At 55.5% G+C, this 14,633-nt stretch overlaps 1 protein-coding gene across 3 annotated transcripts in view; it reads left to right on the top strand.

Moving 5' to 3' along the window:
- ACOT7 (acyl-CoA thioesterase 7) overlaps nucleotides 1–14,633 on the top strand; it is a 102,062-nt gene that overhangs the window by 81,490 nt on the left and 5,939 nt on the right. For all 3 annotated transcript variants that reach the window (XM_069477283.1, XM_069477281.1, XM_069477282.1), the window contains exon 8: nucleotides 211–395. In XM_069477283.1, the coding sequence (XP_069333384.1) occupies nucleotides 211–395 (185 nt within the window). The remainder of the gene's footprint in view (nucleotides 1–210; nucleotides 396–14,633) is intronic.

The following is a 14,633-nucleotide window of genomic DNA, read 5'->3' as shown; positions in this document are numbered from 1 at the left end:
TAAAAATAAACGTCTGCTCAGTAGAAAGATAAACATTCATGGGCTACTAATGATGCGTTCTAATATTTTGTCATTTTAACATTCTAGTAATTAGTAAAGCGTCTGTGTCCCCTAACCAAGTGTCTTTGGCTGTCCTCAGCAACACTGATTTCTCCCCCGCCCCGCTGTGGGGCGAAGGCTGCCCTGACACTCGCCTTCCCGTCCCCGCAGGCTGTGTCATCACCATCTCTGGACGCATGACCTTCACGAGCAACAAATCCATGGAAATCGAGGTCTTGGTGGACGCTGACCCCGTGGTGGACAACTCAGAGAAGCGCTACCGGGCCGCCAGCGCCTTCTTCACCTACGTGTCCCTGAGCCAGGAGGGCAAGCCGCTGCCCGTGCCCCAGCTCATGGTGAGTGTGCGTCTGCGGCGTCGGTGCTCTCAGGACTCCCGGCAGAGACGGTGCTCATGTCAGTCCCTCTGTCTTGTCCCACGGGGTCAGAGTGGGGCCCGGGCCTGGCCGCTCCCTGGACCAGTTACCTCAGGTTGCCGTGCAGATCAGGCAAGGCCGAGAATGCCTGAGGGGAGGCCTTCGGGCTCGGTGCCTGTGGACTGCGGGGTGGGGCTGGCAGACAGGGTGAGAGGCCCCTGTGCGAGCTGGGCGTGGTGCCTTGGGTTCCTGGTGTTGTGGGTGGGTAAGGACCGCGCCTCGGCCTTCCGTCCCCTGCCAAGGGGCCTGGTGGGAAGCTGGAGGGCTGGGCTCTCTCAAGGTGGCCATGGCCTGTGTGTCCTGCCTGGTGCAGACTGAGCCAAACCCATGGACCTTGGGCTGGGGGCGTCCAGGCTTCTTGGCCTTTCTCTGCCTCGGGCTGCCAGGCGTGGCTCTGCCCTTGGGGTGCAGAGAGTGGTGTGTGTAGGGCAGGTAGGGGGTGTGTGTGCCTGGCCACACACCTTCTGTCACAGTGGCTGCTGCCCCGTAGTCCATATCCTCTGAGCTCTGACTCGTTTTAGAGCTGGTTGGGTCTGTGCCCGACATGGGTCCCGGGGGGTCCCAGACACCTGCAGGGTTACCATGGCCCAGAGAGGCGGCTTCCATGTCTCTGTTGTAAGGATGAAGGTTCCTGTGCAGGCCAGCCACCCATAGGCTGGTCTCAATGCCTCAGAACCAGAATATGTCGTTATTAAAGGGACCAAGAGGAAACCAGAGCCGTGGGCTGCAGTTGGAGCTTCCTGCCCTCTGGGGGCTGAGGATGTGGGGACCCCAGGCCTCTTCGGTATCTAGAGCCCTTGTGGAAGCAGCCAGGCAGGCGACACAGCCCCTGCCAGCCTGAGCCCCGCTTCCAGAGCGCTCACCACCCCCCGCCCCCGCCCCCCGCGCGTCTGCTCCCTGCACAGATCTGCCAGCTCCTGCTGCTCAGCCTCCTGGAGAGGAGCGTGGACTAAAAACCTCTGTAGCAAATAAACATATTGCATTTGAAATCTCACTTCCTCGCAAAGGCAGGGAGTGCAGCGCTGATGGCTTCTTCCCATGGCTGAGGAAGGCCGCCTGGCTGGCCCGGGCTGCCCATGGCTGCTGGTTTCTTGGTCAAGGCTGAGCCCTCCAAGCCCCCTCACTCAGCAGGGCCGCAGGTGGCAGTGCGGGTGCCGCTGTGTGGGGCTTGTACTCGGTAGGGGCCTCGGAGGGGAGGGGGCTGGGCTGCGCAGAGGGGCTGGTGGTGAGCCTGGCCTTGGAGGACTAGCGAGCAGATTAAGCGGATTCAGCCTGGTTTAAAGGAAGGAAAGGGAACAGGGATGGGGGCTGGCACCTGCCACGCCACTTCCGAGCGCCTGTTCCCTCCCCTCGTGCCAGGCCTGCCAGGGTGCACCTTCCCCTGCTTGGGGCTTATGAGGCAGGCGCCCCGATGGTGAGGGCCTCTCAGCCCCCTGCTCCCCACGGCAGCCCCCCAGCCCCCCATGGCAAAGGCCCCCGGCCCCTCTGCTTATGAAATCCATCCCCCACCGCCGTTCCCCACGCAGGCCCCACACAGCGTCCAGCTGTGCCTGGGGGGGTCTCCCTGGGGCCAAGACAGGGAGAGGCACCTGGCCAGGACAGCGTCTGGTCTGCCGGCTGTATCACCTCGGCCCTGGCCTTGCTGTGGGCCCGCCTGACCTCGTCTGTCCTTGACCTTCAGAGTCCTGATTCTCTGCCTGCCTTGGACTGGCCCGAAGCACTGTTTCCCTGTCCTCTCCTGGGCCCTCCTGGGCTCTCCCCGAGTGACTGTCCTTTCTGTGACACTTCTCCGTGTGGCTGCAGAGGGGAGCCTTCCTTCCCTCTCCTTCCTGGATGCCGAATTCCCCGCCTCACACGTGCACATTCCTGAACTCTCCCCAGCCCCCCAGACTCTCTTTCTTAGCTTTCCCAGCCCTGTCTTCCCTGGGACGGGCAGCGTGGCCAGGTCCAAGGCTGCGCTGTCTCTACCTTGCTAGCCTCCTCCTGGCTTTGGTCCAACTGACCAGGCCTGCGCTCCCTGACGTGGGAATCCGCAGTGTCCCTAGGACACTCTGGCCTCCCTGGCTACCCCACGGTACCCCCTAAACACGAGGCTTTGACCTGTGCCCCTCTCCTTGGGTGGCTGGCCCTGTCCTGTGCCTGGGGTGTTGCCTCTGTCGCCTGTTGACTTCCAAATGGACTTCGCCAGCCCTGCCACCCCCACAGGGTCTCTAGGAGCATCTCAGTTTGTCAGAATTGAACTTATTACCATGCACCCCCACCCCCAAATCCCAGCCCTCCTCGTGGGCTCCCACTCTGACTGGGCCCCCTCCCTCCCGAGCAGCCACAGTCCCCCACACCCTGTCCCACCAACAACCCCTGCTCAATCTCAGCTGCTGCCTCCTCCCTTCCCGCTGCCCTTGACCCCACCCCACCTGCAGCCCAGCCAGCTGAAAACCAAAATTGGATTCACTCCCCTCCCACCTAAACCCCACATGGCTACTCTGCACCCCGGCCCCCCCCCCGCCCCGCCCCCGGGCCTTTGCACTCGCTGTTCCTCTGTCTGGACCACCTTCCTTCAGACTCTCCCAGAGCCGGCTTCTGCCTGCTTTGCCCAGACATTTCCTTCTCAGAAGGGCCTTCCCTGACTACTCTAGATAAAGCGATTCCCCCCACCCCCACTGCTGTGCCATTTCCTCGGGTGCTCAGCACCTCTGAATTCGCCTGGTGTCTAGTACGTGAGTTAATTTAGCATCTGTCCCAGCCCTGCACACCTGGGGTTCAGGAGACGTCTGAGTGGTTCGCGGGCTCTGCGGGCTCCAGCCGAGGCGCTTCTTGCTGGCGGTCAGCGCTCCTGCTGGACAGGCGGAGCTGCGGCCACAGGTCCCTCAGACCCCAGGCTTCCTGCGCCGCAAACGCTGCATGTGCTGTCGCGCAACTTGCAGGTGTGGGAGCAGGTGTCCTGCCGTTGGGATCTCGTCAGAACTTTAAACTTACTAGCTGCGCGACGGTGGGCACCTTCTTTCTGTGCCTCAGTTTCCACATCCATACAGTGATGGTGGCCATTGTGTGTGCCACATGGGCTTGGTGAGGGTTGGAGGGTGGCGGTTGTCTGTCCCTGTCTACCTGCTCTTCCCCAGAGCCTTCCTCACTGGAATTCGGACCTACCCAGAGGGGGAGCAGACAAATGGGTGAAAATAGACAGTGTTAGATGTTGCCAGAAGTGGGGGGATGGGAGTCAGCTGGGGGCCAGATGCCACTTTATTTTATTTATATATACTTTTTAAAATTTTTATTAATTTATTTATTTTTAATTTATTTTTGTTGCCCCAGGTAGAGTGCAGTGGCATCATCATAGCGCACTGCAGCCTCCAACTCCTGGGCTCAAATGATCCTCCTGCCTCTCAGCCTCCTGAGTAGCTGGGACTACAGCCGTGTGCCACGACGTCTGGCTAATTTTTTCTATTTTTAGTAGAGACGGGGTCTCGCTCTTGCTCAGGCTGGTCTCGAACTCCTGAGCTCAAGCGATCCTCCTGCCTTGGCCTTCCAGAGCGCTAGGATTACAGGCACGAGCCACCACACACCAGGCTAAGATGCTATTGGAGTTGAGGAGGAAGGGAAGGAGCCCAAGGAGCCTCTCTTGGTGACCATCCAGGTGAAGGGGACATTGGCTGGAGGTGGAGCCAGCTGCCTGTAACGGGAGCTGAGGGCCATGACAGGCCTGAGGCCACATGGTGCGACAGGACCGAGCCAGGTGGGATGCAGCCTTGGAGCATCCTAGGGCCTTTCGTCTTCCACGCAGCTGAGTGTGTGGCGCTCACCCAGTGTGCATAGTAAGATCAAGGGCAGCCTGGATGTTCTGCACGTTGAAAATGCATCGGTGCAAATGGACGGGTGCTCCAGTAAGGCTGGCAATACCGGCCGCCTCTGAGTTGTAAGGCGCCTGCCCAGGAGGTCAGAGCAGCTGCTGCGGGCATGGTTGACGGCTACCTGGCTGCCCCCAGTGCCCACAGGGGCGGGCAAGACACCTCTGCACCTGCCCCAGCACTCAGCAGCTTGCAGGGGGACCAGGGGCATGACCACAAGGGGCCTGCAGTCCTGGGTCTCTGGGAAGAGGGTCCATCTCATGTGGAGAATGGCTAGCAGTCAAGGAGGCCTTTGGGGCCGGACCTGTGACTTTCATGGAGCCAGTGGGTGGGTAATCGGGATGTAGGAGGAGGGCTAGCCCTGAGGGATGGGGCTGCAGAGGGTGGGAAGGGTGGGTGTTCAAATGGAGGGAGTGGTGACCCATCCCCCAGTGTGGGGTTCTGCGTGTGGCCAGTGTCATGTTTATCCAGGCTGTTGGTTTTTGTGTGGCCGGTGTCATGTTGATCCAGGCTGTTGGTTTTCAGTGTCATGTTGATCCAGGCTGTTGTTTTTCACTCTTATAGACAGTCTTTGATTCTTCACTGAGGTGTCCTGGGGCTCAGCCGTATCCATAAAAATAGCCTCCAGTGCAGAGGACAGGGCAGGCCCCCAGAGGGATTTGTAGCTGTCATTTGGGGACTGCCCACATGAGCACAGGCCAGGCTCAGAGCACACGTGTGCCCACGTGGCAAACATGCATGTGCACACGGTCCCTCCAGATGTGCCCGGGTCGGCTCCTCCTCCCACTCCCAGTCTGCCTCCCTGTCATCCACACCGTGGGCTCTTCAACCTCCCGTCTATTTTTAGCTTCCCTCCCCAGGGCCCGCTGACAGGGAATGCAGCCTCTATGTTTGGAGTTGCTTCTTGATGAATATTTTATGCTGGGGGGCCTGCAACACAGTTCCCAGTAGCCACCAGCACTTTCCAGGCTAATTGGAAGAGGCAAACCTGGGATTCCCTCCCCTCTGTGGCAGTGCCCTCTGACCTGGGGGGTGGGGGCCAAGCTCTGGACAGCCTAAAGGGGCTGGAAAAGGGCTGGAAAAGTGGCCTCTGGGGAGAGACAGGGAAGAGGGGCAGTGGGAAGCCGTTTAGTCTGCAGGATTGTGAGAACCCAGTGTCTGCTGGAGCTGGGGTTGTCCCTGGCTCCTCCTGTGTGTGCAGCACTTGCCTCTGACTCTAGCAGACATGGGTGCTACAGCCCGAGGGCCCTAGGGAGACGTGAGGTGTGGGCTGGAGAACTTGTGGGTCCCAGCCTGGGTCTGAGGAGGATGTGCGCAGACAGGGCCATCAGAGCGGGCTCGCCCAGGCCCCTGTCAAGGGAGAAGCCCGTGACATTCCAGGTATACCATCCTTGTCAGTTTTTTTGATTTGCAAGGATTTTATTGAGAATTTTTACATCTGTATTCGTAAGGAATATTGGTCTGTAGTTTTCTTTTTTTGTTGTGTCCTTTCCTGGCTTTGGTATCAAGGTGATATTGGCTTCGTAGAACAAGTTGGGGAGAATTCCTTCCTTCTCGATATTATGAAATAATTTCTGCAGTATAGGTACAAGTTCTTTGTAGGTCTGGTAAAATTCAGCTGTGAAACCATCTGGTCTGGGACTTTTTTGTTGCTGGAAGATTTTTTATTGCTGCTTCAAGTTCATTATTTGATATTGGTCTGTTTAGTTCTATTTCTTCCTGATTGAGCCTAGGGAGGTTGTGTGTTTCCAGGAATTTGTCCATTTCCTCCTCTTTTTCAAGTTTATGTGGATAGAGACTTTTATAGTATTCAGAGATGATATTTTATATTTCTGTGGTATCAGTTGTAATATCTCCTTTTTCATTTCTGATTGAGCTTATTAGGGTCCTTTCTTTTCTGTCTCTGGTTAATCAAGCGAGAGGCCTGTCAATGTTGTTTATCTTTTCAAAGGACCAACTTTTTGTTTTATTAATCTTCTGTATAATTTTTCTGGAATTGATTTCATTTAGTTCTACTCTGACCTTGGTTATATCTTTTCTTCTGCTGGGTTTGGGATTGGTTTGCTCTTCCTTTTCAAATTCCTTGAGACGATTCATTAGATTGTTGATTTGTGATCTTTCTGTCTTTTGGACATAGGCATTTAAGGCTATGAATTTTCCTCTTAGGACTGCTTTTGCAGAATCTCACAAATTTTGGTAACTTGTGTCCCCTTTGTCAATTAGTTGGAAGAATCTTGATTTCCATCTTAATTTCCTCCTTGACCCAATAATCGTTCTGCAGTGGGTTGTTTAATTTTTATGACTTTGTGTAGAGTTGAGTGTTTCTGTTGGAATTGATTTCCAATTTTATTCTACTGTGGTCTGAGAAGATACATGGTATACTTTCTATTTTTTTTTAATTTCTTGAGACATGTTTTGTGGCCTGGGATATGATCAATCTTAGAAAATGTTCCATGAGCAGATGAGAAGAATGTATATTCAGTAGTTTGGGGGAAGAATGTTCTGTAAATATCTGTTAGGCTTATTTGTTCTAGAGTCCTGTTTAAGTCCATTGTTCCTTAGCTTATTTTCTGCTTGGAGGATCTGTCCCCTTCTGTCAGTGGGGTTGTTGAAGTCCCAGGCTATTATAGTGCTGCTGTTTACCATTTTGTTTAGATCAAGTAGGATTTGCTTTATGAATCTGGGCAGACCTGTGTTGGGTGTGTAAGTATTTAGAATTGTTATATCTTCTTGTTGAATTGTTCCCTTCGCCATTATATAATGATCATCTTTGTCTTTCTTTACTTTTGTTGATTTGAAGTCTATTTATCTGGTATGAGAGTGGCTACACCAGCATTCTTTTGGTTTCCGTTTGCATGGAATGTTGTTTTCCATCCCTTCACTTTGGTTCTAAATGAGTCCTTGTGGGTTAGATGTGTTTCCTGGAGACAGCAGATAACTTGGCTTATATTTTTGTATCCATTCAGCCAACCTATGTCTCTTTAGTGGGGAGTTCAAGCCATTCACTTTTATTGAAAGAATTGATAAGTGGGGTGGATTTCTCTTCATCCTGTTGCGTAGAACTTTATTTTGCTTTGTTTTACCTTTTGAGCCACTGGGGTATCTGAGCGCTGAACTTTTAGCTTTTGGATGATTTTATACTGGTGAGTGTCTATTTTGCTGATCCATGTGTAATGCTGTTCTGAGTGCTTCCTGCAGAGCAGGTCTGGTCTTGACAAATTCCCTCAGAGTTTGCTTGTCTGAGAAACTCTTATTTCATTGTCATATAAGAAACTTAGTTTTTCAGGATACAGAATTCTAGGCTGGGCATTATTCTGTTTGAGAAGACTGAGAATGGGGCCCCAGTCCCTTCTGGCTTATAAGGTCTCATTTGAGAAATCTGCAGTTAGTCTGATGGGTTTACCTTTGTAAGTTACCTGATGCTTTCACCCTACAGTTCACAGGAGTGCCTCTTTCGTGTTAACTTTGGCCAGTCTGATGACTATATGTCGTGGTAAATACCTCTTGGTGATGAATCTCCCAGGAGTCTGTTGTACTTCTACTGCCTGGATATCCAGACTTCTAGCAAGACCTGGGAAATTTTCCTCAAGTGTTGCCTCAAATAGGTTTTGTAGCCCTTGTGTATTTTCTTCTTCATCCTCAGGGATGCCTATAATTCTTATGTTGGGCCTCTTTACATAATCCCATATTTCTTGTAGGCTTTATTCATTCCTATTTTTTCTCTGTTCTTTCTTTTTGACTGACTTGTTTAATTCAAAGGTGTTGTCTCCTGGCTCTGAGATTCTTTCTTCTGCCTGATCTAGCCTGCTCGTAAGGCTTTCCACTGTTTTGTATTTCCTTGAATGATTTTTTCATTTCCAGAAACTCTGCTTGATTTTTTTTCAATAACTCAATTTCATTCATTTCATGCATTGTTTTTGTGGTTTCTTTGTGTTGGGTTTCTATTTTTTCCTATAGTTCATTGAGCGTCCTTACAATCCGTATTCGAAATTCTTTATCAGTCATTTTAATATTCTCGTTTTGGTTGGCTTCCATTGGCACAGAGTTGTTGTTTTCTTTTGGGGGTGTCCTTTCACTCTGATTTCTCATGTATCTGGAGATCTTTCACTGATTCCTTCTCATCTGGAGTAGCTTTTGCTTCTTATTTTTGGACTTCCATTTGGTTAGATGATGGCATGCCCAGTTTAATCTCTGAGACAGTGGTGGTGCTTCTGGGTGAGACTCAATCACGCCCTGTATGATTGAGTCAGTAAATGCAGTAAAGGGCGTGCAAACTGACCTCCGTGTCAGTAGGTGGCGCTTGCCAGAAGGACTTGATGTTGGTTTTGAATGAGCGCTTTAGTACCGCTGCTTCCTGGCTCGTTTGGAAAATGGATGTTCCCCCAAATGAGCCGTGGCTCGACCGCATGGCCACATCACATGGACAGGGTCTTTCAGTGCAGGTTTGTTTTGCTTTGCTCCCAGAAAATGTAAGCCGGTGGGGCCCAGGCCTCAAAGCCTCCAAGAAAATGTTTTCTGGATTGAAACGGCAGGGAGGTGGAGAGCAAAGCAGGTGCAGCCGTTTCTGGCTCTCCTATCTGAGTGAGCCTCACTTGGAGCCAGGGGATTCCACGAAGACGACAGGGGAAATGTGTACTTTTATATTTTGTCACCTTTAACCTGCCTCCACCTAGGACAGCCTCATGATGACAGCCCCCCTGGCCCAGGAAGCCGTTCTCAGCAGGGTTGCTGTCTGGGTAGGAGGACAGGGCAGCTCTGTCTCCCCGGGGGGAGGTGGGACTGCAGGGGACAGGAGAGGCTTTGCCTTGGGGGGACAAGTGGGTTGAGGGCCTGGGTGCTGGTCTTAGGGAGCTGGAGCCTCCATGGAGCGCCAACCCCGTGTGTGCTGTGCCTCCTGCCTGCCCAGCATGTCTGGGTGAGGACAGGCCATTCCCACCCTCCAGAGGAAGGACCGTGTGGCAGGTCACAGGCCAGTGGCCCTCCAGTTTGATTCTTTTGTCTCTCCTGGGGCGTTACATGAGGCATGGCCTCGGCTCAGACCCAAACAACTTTTAGAAGGCTCTGGAACACAGAGCCTACCTTGCTTCCCTAACTGGCTCATGACTGTCCTCCTTCTGCCTCCCGTCCTCAGCCACTGCATTCCCAGCCTTCTAGAAGCTGTCTGTGAAGCAGTGCTCAGAGCCACAGCTTTGGGATTTGGGCTGATGTGGGCTGAGGCAGGCCAGAGGCAGAGGCACCCCTTGCCCAGAGCTGGCCGGAGCCATTCCGGGCAGCCGGCTCTCCCTGGAGCCCTCTCTGTTCCGTTTCCATGCTAGTCTTGCTAGAGAGCCTTTGCACGGAGGCGGCGGCACAGGGCAAGGCCCTCCGTGGTGGTCAGTTCCCCTGCCCCAGGCCCATGGCAAGAGCATCAGTGGCAGAGGCTGACACCGCCTCTCCTGACCAGGGCCAGGCTGGGCAGGGGAAGGGAGGTCTGCTCCCTACAGCCCAGAGAGGCCACAGCATGTGGAAGGAGGGTCCCCACACCAGGCCCTTGTCATGGGGTGGGGCTCCGCAGGCTCCACCACTTGGGGCGCTGCCTGCAGGCAGTGAGGGGCCGTACCTAATCCTCGGGAATGTCGTGGCCAAAAGAGCCATTAGTGGTACTTGTGGCCCCTCCATTAGGTCTCTGTGATCTGGCCCCGGGGTGGCAGGCGGCCACACCAGTTTGCAGCACCTTAATCTGCTTCATTTGTTTAGCCAAGATTAAACTTCTGGAATATTTTTTTAACTATTGACTAAGTTAGGAAATTCAGATGTTACTGGAGTGCAGAAAGCTTGATGCGTTCTTTCCTGGAAGGGCCTGGGGAGCTGCCTGCCTCGTGTGGCTGTTAGCGAGGGAAGCCCTGCCTGCTCCGCCCCACCTTGCGGCCAGCCCACCTGAGCGACTCCCAGACCAGGATTTTTGTGGAGTTTCTTGATCCAGTGTCATGTTCTCCTTTCCTTCTGGATGTTTAGCAGGGAGATTGTCTTGTGATGGGAAAATGCCAGACTCCTAAGTGGCTCCTGTCACCTGATTGGTTAGTGCTCGGGAACTTCTAGTGGCCCGTGAGTCCCACGTCCTCTAGAACCAGGGTTGTGGGAACTGTACACGAGGTCAGTGCAGAAAAGAGGACACAGCCCTCCCCTACCAGCCCAGCTCTCTTCTTTGCTCTGCCTGAGCCCAGATTCTTCCTCCAACCGTCTTTGATTTTTCCATCCTGCGAGTATCTTTCCAAGATGCACTGTGCTCAGGCAGCTCTGCGCCTGCTGCCGCTTTGCAGCACTGGGAGGCAGCTCTCTAGACACCGCCTTGGCCTGGCCGCTGCCGGGGGTAAAATCCGCCTGGGTATGCTGAGCAGCTCACGTTCTTCCCGACCTGGAGGTTTATAGAGGGTCGGCTCAGGGCCAGGCCCAGGGTGCACACAGCAGAGTGCAGGGTGGAACCTGGGGCCTGTCTGTCCCCCAGCTGTCAGATCCGTGCCCCAGACGGAGTGAGCTCCACCAGGAGAGGGTGCGGTGGAAGAGAGGGCAGTGCACCTGGAGTCAGGGCAGCCCAGGTTCCACTGGGGCCACCTTGGAAGGGGAGTTGGCAGGGATGGGGGCCCTAGAAAAGTCATTGGGCCCAGACCAGGGCCTGGCCAAAGGATCAAGAGGTTTTCCTCTTGGGCACACTCGTGCCTGTTGACTCCTGTCATGGGCCGTTCTCCTCGTGGTGTGGAATGCCCTGGCAAAGGCCCTCTGAGGCCACACACACTTCTCAGCCCGGTGCTCAAAGGTACAAGGAAGAAACAGGCCCTGGGCCCCCCACAGTGGCAAGAAGGAAGGACAGAGAAGCCTTATCACGCATGCGTGGATGCACCCCCCCCCCACACACACACGCACACGCATGCGCACACACGCACACTGCAGAGTCGGAGGAAGCCCCATCATGGCCAGCAGGAGACCTGGTGCTTCTTGGCGGGGGCGGGGATGGGGGTACATCTAAGCCTAGGCGTGCAGAACTCCCCAGTCATGACTTTGTCACTGTTGCAGGCCCCTGTTGAGGCCTTCGCTGGTCTGAGTCGTCTGGAATTGGTTGGGGACAGAGGATGCCAGTGTTCATTGAGCAAAAAAACCCGCAGGTTTTGAATCTTGAATGTAAAGACCACACTGGTTTAGAATTAAGGCCTGCTTGTTTGACCTGCATTTGTTTGATCATTCAGTCATGCATTCATTATTCATTCAACAAATGCCTCCTGGGCCCCCGCTGTGTCCCAGGCACTCTGACAGGGCAGGAAAGACTCCTCAGGGACACGGAGTTGGCACACACAGGGCAGAGGCGTGCGGTGAGAAGGCAGCTTCTGGCCCAGGCCGAGCCGGTGGTAAGTGCTCAGCAAATGGCAGTTACCATCTTCATTGCCGTTGTCGAATGGAGACAGCCGTGTCCACACTCCCACCGTGAGCAGGGCTGAGTGGGGCGTGCAGGGGCTGAGGAGCCCTGTGCCTACGAGAGGGGCACCTGGGAGGCCCACCGGCCAGGACGGAGTCCTGAGGCCTCTTCCCCCTTCGCAGTGCCAGGCCTCCCTGCCTCTGCCAGCAGCCTCCTAGTGGCCTTTACGCAAGGGAATTTTTTGGCCACAGGCAGGGGCAGTTCCTTCAGGGTCTGAGCCGGTGCTGTTGTGAGGGGAGCCCCCGGCCAGGGTGTTTGTGACTCTCCGCACAGATCTCATCATGTGATCCTGCCGGCTGCTTCCCGCTGGAGGCTGTGCAGTGAGTCCCGGGTGTGCACGGCAGAATTAATTAAGCCAGGCGCGCGGCTCCTGGAGCAAGCCTCAGTGGACAGGCTCACCGAGGTCCACCCCGGTGGAGCTGGTCTCTGGGGACATGGTTGCCTGTGGGTCGAGTGGGTCTTGGTGCTGAGCTCACCCTTGCCCGCCAGACAGGCCTCTTCACACGCGGGACCCCCTCACCAGGCCATGCTGAGTGTCCCCAGTAATCAGAAGACATTTTAATTGCTTTCGTGATTGTCGCAAGACCCCTCTTGTCTCGTATTACATGGTAGAGGGCACACCACGTGGCTTTCTAATTAAGAAGATCCGTGTCCCTCAGGCTTACAGGAAGTTGTTTTATCACCACTGGAAACCCTCTTTGCACCAGACGTCCTTTAATTACAAAAAGGACAAGCTATTGATTTTACTGAGGGTGGCACTTAGTCACTTGTCCTCCATGCCACGTTCCAAATGTGTGTTCTTAAAGCATAGAAAATGCAAAATGGAAAACATTTGGTTTGCAGCGTTAGCCTCTGAAAGCCACAGGCTTCCCTTGCAGTGGAAGAGAGCCCAGAAGACAGCACTTGGCAGGAAGCGCGGAGGGGAGGGAGGAAGACACCGACCCGGGCGCCGGCACCACCAGGCGGGAGGGGAGGGAGGGAGGGGCTCAGGAGCCACGCACGTCCACCTCCTGGCTAGGACGAGCCCCGGCCATCGGGCCCTCTCCCAGGGCAGACACACAGCAGTAGGGTGTGTCCTTGGAGCAGCCACCAGGCCCCAGGAGTGCACTTGGCCTCTGAGGTCGTTTGTGAGGATAACAGGTTCACCCCGCAGACACACGTGCACACACGCATGTACACATGTGCACACGCGCACACTCGATGGAGCTGCCAGGTGCTGCAGGAAGCACTTTGCTGTGACTTCATTGAGTCCGTTTCCCATGGGAGAGGGGAACCTGGCCCTGGGAAGGTGTACAGTGTGCCCGAGGCCACACAGCAGGGTCTGTGGGACCCTGAGTCCTGCCCCTCACCACCCTCCAGCAGGCAGGCGCCTGTGAGATGCCCACGATGCCCTCTGCCACCTCTTCCTTTCTGTCTGGCACGGGCACGGGAGCCCCCAGAGGCTTAGGAGGGCCCAGGGCCCAAGTGGGTGATCCTGGGGCACAGCCCCTCCCCCGCCAGCAGCCACAGGTCCTTGGAGGGAACACCTGACTTCCGTGGGGGGCTCTTTCCTTCCCCCACCCCCACCGCTCCATTAAAAACAGCAACAGCCAACAACTTATGTATTTGTTTACTTGCCGGATGGAGGGAGACGGCTGCGGGGAGGCCAGGCGGCAGCTGAGTCGTGGGTGGGGGCCGTGTGTGGGGAGCCATCTGTCTCGTTCTGTCAGCTCCCCACCCAGCAGGGACGTGGTGGCCCCCTCAGCACTCTGATAGGAGAGCTGTTCACCAGAACTCACTGCCAGTGGCCCTGCCACTGCGTGGGGCAGAGACATTGCCCTGCCACCCTCTGCCCTGTGCCAGTTCCCCGAGGGCGAGCGAGGGTCCTTGGCTGCCTGGAGCCTCCTGCCCTTCACTGTCGTCTTTACAAACGTCTGCCTGTAAGGACACCCCTCCTGGGAACTAGGAGTGTAAGGCCATCTGCATCTTGGGGCGGCAGCGCCCATACAGTGGATGCCTGATGTGATGTTGAGGCCGAAGGGGCAGAACGCGGCTCTCAGAGCCCAGAACATTCAGCACAGGGCACCATCCCCAGAGACAGGAGAAGAGCGATGGGCCGTCAGCTGCTCCCTCTTCCCAGGCCCTGCCGGCCGGCCTCCCGCACATCCGTCATCGGGCAGCCTTAGCTCTGTCCGGGGGCAGATGCTGGCTGACGAGCTCGCTGTGAACATTAAATGTCGGAGAAACGTCAGAGTAGACTTGAGGCCGGGCAGTGTGCTGAGCTCTCCCTCCACCCTGAGTTGACCACTAGGGTGACCTGTACTTGGGCCTGTGCACTCCTCGGGTCACCTTTGACTGACTAGGTAGGTGGGAGAAGTGTCCAGAACCTTTGGTGTACTTGTTTGGGATGCTATGGTGTGGGGCGGGGCCCTGGCCTGGGGGAGCCCCAGCTTGGGAAGCTCTGCTAGGCTGTGTCGCCACAGCTGTACCCGAGGGCCAGGGTGGGACAAGGGGGGCCCTGCCCCACACGTGCACGACCTGAGAGCTGGCACCCCCTCGTGGCATTCGCGTCAGTACCTCACTCCCATTATACCGTCGTCGCTCCTAGAGTCCTGCCTAGAAGGAGGATTCTTCATGTGCTTAGGGAGGAAGTAGAAGGTGACGGCCCCGTCTGACTCTCCCTAAGCATGTGGCAGTGTCGACATCCTTGCTGGCGTCACTGTGGATCTGGAGGACACCCTGATGCCGGGAGCTGTGTGGGCTGGAGCCTGGGCCAGACGGGAGACACAGTCTTTGTTTTTCTCGACTGGAGCCCCTGTGGCTGCTTAGAAGGTGCCTGGCTCTGAGGCTGCCCGAGCCCCAGCAGGGCGCAGCAGCAGAGAGGGTGTC

This window comes from Eulemur rufifrons, chromosome 8 (genome assembly GCF_041146395.1).
Source record: "Eulemur rufifrons isolate Redbay chromosome 8, OSU_ERuf_1, whole genome shotgun sequence".
NCBI lineage: Eukaryota > Metazoa > Chordata > Mammalia > Primates > Lemuridae > Eulemur > Eulemur rufifrons.
Note: the sequence above shows the minus strand (reverse complement) of the source record. Positions and strands in the feature narration are given on the sequence as shown.